The 7,669-nt window shown below is 40.6% G+C and overlaps 1 protein-coding gene across 1 annotated transcript; it reads right to left on the bottom strand.

The window, feature by feature from the left end:
* Positions 1-217: 217 nt before the first annotated feature.
* Positions 218-1,801, bottom strand: LOC133730084 (uncharacterized). The gene has a single exon (XM_062157755.1). It carries the CDS (start codon positions 1,799-1,801, stop codon positions 218-220), a length of 1,584 nt encoding a protein of 527 aa, XP_062013739.1.
* Positions 1,802-7,669: the final 5,868 nt, after the last annotated feature.

Here is a 7,669-nt window from a genome sequence, read left to right as displayed (position 1 = left end):
TGTCAAATAAAGATGTGGTGAATCCATACTGAACTGAAATTGGAACAATGAATTATTGGCAGCTTACGAAAGTCGAACTGAAATACAGCTAATCCCTGAAAGCCAGACAATAAGACCAAAGTTAGAGGTTACCATAATGTTCCATGGCAAGATGACATTAATATACAGAGACTAACTGGGACCTCATAAAAGTGTTAAGGAATGAAAGTCAATTTACTTACCAATACTTAATCAAGCCATCCCAGCCACACGTTGCCACTTTACTCTGCTCCAAGGGATGCCACTCAGCCCCAATGCATACCCCCTGATGACATTTGAGAGTTTTCAAGACTTTGCAAGACTTCCAATCCCAAAACCAGCATCGACCTTCGCTGTCACCAGAGAAAACAAACCGTCCATCTGGCGAGAAATTCACTTGGCAAGCATGCCCCGCAACAACATGCCCTGAAAACCGCCTCTTCTTTTCTAGCTGAAATTTCTCCCCAGTGCTGTAAACAAGAATCTGGTTATCCATGCTCTGTGCCGCAAGCCAATTCGAACTAGGGTGCAAGGAAACCGAAGGCATAGAATACATGTGAGGCTCACTGATGCACTTAACCACCGCAGGAATCCCAAACTCCCAGACACGGAGAGACTTGTCATCACTTGAAGTAACAAACCTCCTGTTATTATCAACAAACGTAATAGTATTCACGGCACGCAAATGCTGAATATACTTTTGAGTGATCTTCTTCCCCTCGTTCACATCCCACTGAACAATCTTATTGTCACTCATCCCCGCCAATAACACATTCTGCTTATCCTCATCCGGATTAAGCTTAATCACATACGGTACTTTTCCGGTCGAAAAGGTGGATATGACTTGGCCAGTTTCTGTATCCCAGTACTTGATATTCTTATCAAAAGAAGCGCTCAAAAACTTAGTGCCATCATTAGAGAAACAAATGTCCCTAACTGCCTCGGAATGACCCATGTATGTTCTCATGCAGTTCCCGTAATTGAAAACGTCCCAGATCTTGACCCTACTATCCATCCCTGCAGAGAGAAGTAAATGCCCGTATCTGGGGTAGAACCTAATAGCAGACACACCCTTTGTGTTGCCACTCCAAGTGTGGACCAGCCTCTTGGGTGTAAAACAGTACTCATTGGTGGCCTTGGCGTAACTAGGCGGTGCTATCCAAGACCTTCCCTGATAATCCCTCTCTTCTTTTCCATGAAAACAAGTTCTTTCGACGAGTATAGCCTCTCCCTTGTCGGCGCCGGCACCGCCTCTCAGTGCACCTTTCTTCTTGGCATAATACTCCTCGGCGTATTTCCTCTGCTCCTCCGTTAGCTCAGCCGGCAAACCCTCATCCGATACCTTGCTCTTTTCAATCTTGCGCTTCTTTTTCTGCTCGTGCTGCGGTACATTGTACATGGAAACGGCGTCGTTCTCTCTATGGCCGAAGTCAGAGGCGGAGGGATCGGCGGCGTAGCCATCAGTTTGGAAGGTATTGTACTGCTCGTGGAAGATGAAGGGCTCGATGGAGGCGTCTTCAACGAAGCCAAGGTTGTGGTTGCGTATGCATGACAGCTGTGGGCCGTAGAAGTTAGGGTTGAAGTTGACAAGGTGCTGCTGGGTGGGATCGATGGGCGTTGACAATGTCTTTTCCACCGTCGGTGGTGCGGCGGACTTGGCTTGGAGGAGGAGCCTTGGTGGCGAAGCTTCTGGGGACGATGTGAAATTAGGGTTTTGGTTGTGGTCCTCTGAACAGCCCAAATCATCGTCCAGTTGGTCGTAATAGCCTTGGAGAAGATCCATGATACGAAAAGGGGAGAGAGAGAGAAAGAGAGAGAGAGAGAGAGACTAGTACAAAAAGTTGCGCGACGGATGCTGGAGGCACCGAGTATACCAGCAACCACGTCTACTTATTATTTTTTTTTTCTTTACCACCAAATTCTTTTTCTTTTTTCCCATATGGACATGGAATCATGGATATAAAAATCACGTGACAGAGTTGGTATGATCGATAGAATCATAATACCATTCTCAGCCTAAGGTTTCGTGCAAATCGGCGGCGTTTGACAGTGGTCCGTCGTGGTCCGTCACCGGTCTAGGCCAGACGAGGCTGTTCTTAGGCGCCCCATCGGTGTGTTGAGTGAGATCGAGTTTTTCTGGGTTTATTTGGCTTTCTTCGCCGACTAAGACAGCGAGTTTGTTTTGGCTGTTGTTCATCGGCGACGGTCCTTTGTTCGCCGGCGAGGGTAAAGTGCTGCGGTGTGATTGTTTCGGTGGCTGGGCCGCAGGCTGTGCGGCGGGGAAACTAGCAACAGTGTCGGGATAGCTTCTTCAGGTTCTGGTCTTGCAGGTGGGTTTTGGCCGGTGTTCCTGGTCGGTGATTGGCTGCAGAGAGGCGGCGTCGACGATCTGATGTGCGGCTGGAAGGGTCGGCCGGCGGCAACTATGGCATGGCAAAGGACAATTAGCGCTTCTGTCCAATTTGCTTGGGTTTGGGCTTGGGCCTGGGCTCCAACTTGGGCTGCTGGGCTCTGTTTCCTGGGCCTTCAAGGAGGGTGCCTTGCCACCCTCATTTATCACTTACCAAAAAGTTCGAATTCACGGCTAATGATGAGGGTGGGCCTAGCCTGAGATGTGACCTACTTGGGCTATATTGAGCTTTTTTACAGTTTTTAAAGTGTCAGTCGTAATTCAGATCATGGTTCTACAAAATTGGTAATTATCTTGAGTTGAATTGGAGAAAACGACTTATAGATGAGGATTTGACTCCTATTTGTTTGCTGGGAAGTAGCTTTCCTTTTGTACCACAATTGCGTGCCTGGCAGATGGAGGGCTAGTTTTTCCTCAGAAGACACGGAGTTGTTCTTTGTTTATGGGTTCGCTTTAATAGCGGGCTCAAATTGATTTGTAATGATTGCAGTGCTTAGATAGGAGCTTGTCTTTCTGTCTTTTAAGTGTCTGTAGATTCTAGCTTTTTAGCTGGTAATCTAATGCAATGAACCTTTACTTAAAAAAAAATGGATATAAAATCATAAATTTACAAAATAATTACTGAGCATTAAACTCAGCAAACTCTCAGCAAGCAGCAACAAAAAGATCAATCAACGGAGCCTACAATATTTAATCAATCATTAATCATGAGCAAGGTTCGAAAAATCGCTAGGCGCTAGTCGGGCGGTGGGCTGGGGAGGAGCGCCCAGGCGGCTAGGCGGGTGCCTAGGCGGCGCCTAGGCGGTTTTGTATTTTTTAATTTTTATTTAATTTTTATAGCTTTTATTTATGTAATTAAAAATATATAAATTTATCAAGACTCAAAGAGTAATAAAATTGCACCTAAAGATCTAGAATATTCAAATTTTAAGAGAGTCCTAAATAAGCATACATAAAGATTAAAGACTAAAGTGATAAAATTACACCTAGAATGTTCAAATTTTAAGAGAGTCCTAAATAAACATCCATAAAGATTAAAGACTAAAGTGATAAAATTGCAACATTGTTTGACCCACGCCTCAATGATCTATCCGCTTCATTAGTAGCATTAGATCCTCTGGAAGCTGCCATCGATCAAGGAAGCCCTATTAATAAACAAACAATGATTTAACAATAGTGGCACTGTGGCAGAATGTATAATTGTACATGCATTAACTAATTTAACTCATTAATTCATTATATATTTATATGCATTAAGCCATTAACTAATTGTCTAATTTAACTATTTAAGTCATTATAATTTAACTCAATGATACAACAGAAACATTGAGATTATGAATTTCCAAAACAACAAGCCTACTGCCTACAAGGCCACAACAGAAACATCCAGATTATCAATTTCTAAAACAAATGCATTATCAATTTCCACTTTCCCAGCAAGGCAGCAACAAGAAGAAGATTATCACTTTCGCAACAACTTAACTCAACAAGAAGTCAAGAACATTATCAATTCCAGGCTCCAGCAACAAGAACAATAACATTATCAATTTCGGAATTTCCAGCAACAAGCCAACAACTCAACGTCTCAACAAGATGATTATCACTTATTCACTTTCCACTTCCAGCAACAACTTAACTCAACAACAAGATTATCAATTCCAGCAACAAGAACAATAATATTATCAATTTCGGAATTTCCATTTTCCAGTAACAAGCCAACAACTCAACAAGAACAAAGATTATCAATCCCCATACAAAAAGATTATCAATTTCTCAGAACTTACCGTGGAGAAGCTGGAAAATGGAGGAGCTGTGGAGCGGAGGGGCGAAGAAGCTGCCGGTTGAGATGGTGGAGGAAGAGTTGATACTGGAGCGGAGGGGCAAAGAAGATTCCGATCTGGTTTCAGAGCTCAGCCGCGCGCAGAGCTGCAGAGAAAAGAGAGAGCGACGAAGAAGCTGACAGTTCCGAACTTCCGATGATCCGATCTGGTTCCAGAGTGAGCCGCGCGCAGAGAGAAAGAGAGAGCGACAAAGAGAGAGAGAGAGAGCGACAGCACGGAGGAGAGGCTCACCAGCGACGGACTGAACCTATTTTTTGCGGCGTTTTGGCCTTTGGACGAACTGACCCTATGAGATATCTTTAGGTCGATATCTCGCGAATTATAAAAAAAAAAAAAAAAAAATGCCCGACTCACCGCCCAGCCCGCCTAAATCACACCCGCCCAGAAGCTCCGATTTGCCATTCCTCGAGGCGGAGAGGCGCCGCCTAGGCGGGCTGGGCGACCGTGTTTTAGAACATTGATCATGAGTCTTGACACCCGAGCGGGTTCATGTGTGTAACGAGACGTGTTTTAACGGGCCAACATAATGGCAATCTATTGGCTTAATGGTGTAACGGGTTATACCTAGTGGATTGGTTGGTTAACCATAGGAACCCCCGAGCGGGTTCATGTGTGTAACGAGACGTGTTTTAACGGGCCAACATAATGGCAATCTATTGGCTTAATGGTGTAACGGGTTATACCTAGTGGATTGGTTGGTTAACCATAGGAACCCGTTAAGACTTGTGAACAGAAATTTTGTTATATTTTTCTTTCATCAAACTCATTGTCTTTAACCCCTTCATAGTTCTAGTGGTTAACTATTGAACATTTAATATTTGTGTACTCATTGATTCATTGTTTAGTTAAAGGTTTCAGTGAGCTTTACAGCATGACGTACACTCGAGGTTGGGGACAAATTGGACATAAAACATGTGTTGCTCCTAATAATCTAACTTATCAACAAAGAGCGCCTGCTTCTGAGCTTCAAAGTGAATGATGATAGCTTGCAAGCGAAAAAAGTGAGTGCATGCCACTCTTTATATGGAATTCATTGTAGAGTTTCTCAAACTTTTGTCTGGTTTCTCAACACCTGTAAGAGTAACATACATTTTTCACCCATCTGTCTACAACTCAATATCTTTAAGGAGTTTGATATTACGCATAAGGTTTTGCTTAATTTTTACTTTTATAGAAAATAGATCAATGTAAAGATTTAGAGTTTATATACTAAGTACTAACGTTTAATTTTTTGCATTTAATGGGCTATTGTTCCTATAGTATTTGCATTTATATTACATGATGCAGTGATATATGCAGCAGATCAGTGAGTTATGGTTTGGCAAGGGATTCATGGAAATATTAGAAGATTTTCTTCCGGTCATTCTTTACCACCTCGTTGATTCTAGAAAATAAGAAATTTTAACCGAAAATAAATAAATCTCTCTTTATTTTGCTTCTTCGAGCCCATTAATTGAAGTATTCATTTTCAAAAATAAAAAATAAGATAAAAGCTATCATAGTCATGCTTTTGTGTCAAATTTGTCCCCAACCCCGAGTGTCATGTTGTAAAGCTCACTGAAACAACAAAGTAGGTATTATCATTTGACCTGCGAGCCTGGACACCCGCAAAAGCCCGCCTAGCCCATCGAAGAAAAGCTTGGCCTGGCCCGGCTCATAAAATTACGAAAACACGTTAAAACCCTGCCCGCCCCGGCCTGGGCCAGTCATTTTTGGGCAACCCTGGGCCAGCCCGACCCAATGACAATCCCTACAACAAAGCTATCAGTCACATTTGTACTTCAAATAGAAAATTTTAACTTTTGGATCGGATGACTTCGAGCTAAACAAAAAATAATCAACAAGGGACTGTTTGACGAATTCGTTTGTTTTTGAATTCAACTGAGAATTCGTGAAAGTTAAGAAAGAAGATAAAATATTTTATTTTTTATTTTTGGAAATGAATACTTCATTTAATGGGCTCAAAGAAGCAAAAATAAAGAGAGATTTATTTTTTTTTGGTTAAAATGTATAGAAAATAAGAATCAACAAAGTGGTAAAGAATGACTGGAAAAAATCTTCTATTTTCATTAATCCCTTGCCAAACCATAACTTGTTGATTTGCTGCATATATCACCGCATCATGTAATATAAACACAAATATTGTAGGAGCGATAACCCACTGAATGTCAAAAAAATTAAATGTTAGTATATAAACTCTAAATCTTTACATTCTTTTCTTTTCTATAAAAATAAAAATTAAGTATAAACCTTATCAAACTCCTTAAAGATATTGAGATTGTAGACGATGTTAAGAAACCGGATAAAATTTTTTAATCCAATATCTTACATCCAAAAGCTATTATTCATTCTCACCCCCATCTCACATTCACTCACTTTTTCTCACAACAGTCATTAATTCAATTTCTTCAGTGGCTGGCCTTTTTTATTCAATTTATTTTATAAAGCTTTGAAATGTAAAACATTTATTCAATTTTGATTGATGTTTTTTTTTTTTTAGTATGAATGATGAGTAACAAAGTATATTTATGGAAGAAAAATAAGAAGATAGAACTAAAATATGTGCAAGGATATAATATGCTTAAAAGATAAAAGAATAAGGCGAGAGATTTTACAGTTAAGAATAGGAAAAAGAGTTTATAATGTTGGCTATCATTTGAGAAAATTTCTTTAGGTGATGATTTGATAGAGCGTGCCAAATGCAAAAGATGTGGAGTAGTACTTAAATGTGATTTGGTAATATGAACAGGTAACATGTTACGTCACCATAATTCTTGTTATGTTTCGACGGATAGTAGTGTTGTCGCACTACAATCTTTTTTACACGCACTTCTAAGTTTCATGAAAGATTTTGTGAGTTGTTCATTGAATGAAGCAATTATTAGACATGATATATTTGTCTTTCTGTTGTAGAGAATTGGAAAAATTGTATTGTATTCATCTCACCATGAGGTTTATATAGGGTTACATCATGTATACAAACGGCAATACATAATAGCTATACTAATCAATCACACATTACAAGTATGTCAATCGCATACATTACGAGTTGTCAATCGCACATTACAAGTATGTCAATCGCATACATTACGAGTCTGTCAATCGCATACATTAAGCAATACCTATTGCATGAATAGTCATTATCATTTACAACACTCCCCCTTGGATATTCCATGTCAATAGTGTTGCCTCTGCTATGCGCTTCTAAGTTGCCTCGTCAAAAACCTTGCCAAGTAATAAAAACCCTGTGGGAAAAAACAACCTTGGTCGAAGGAGAAAAAGAGCACAACGCACGTGAATGTGGAGTAGTCGACATCATTCAACACTCCCCCTTGTGCCGCTCAAACTTGGTGATGACGCTTTGATTGTTGCCTCCTTAAAAACCTTGTCAGGTAACAAA

This window comes from Rosa rugosa, chromosome 2 (assembly GCF_958449725.1).
Source record: "Rosa rugosa chromosome 2, drRosRugo1.1, whole genome shotgun sequence".
In the NCBI taxonomy this organism is placed as follows: Eukaryota; Viridiplantae; Streptophyta; class Magnoliopsida; order Rosales; family Rosaceae; genus Rosa; species Rosa rugosa.
This window is presented reverse-complemented; position numbering and strand designations above follow the sequence as displayed.

Coding starts and splice junctions, on each gene's coding strand:
- LOC133730084 (XM_062157755.1), bottom strand. CDS start 1,801: ATGGATCTTCTCCAAGGCTATTACGACCAACTGGACGATGATTTGGGC.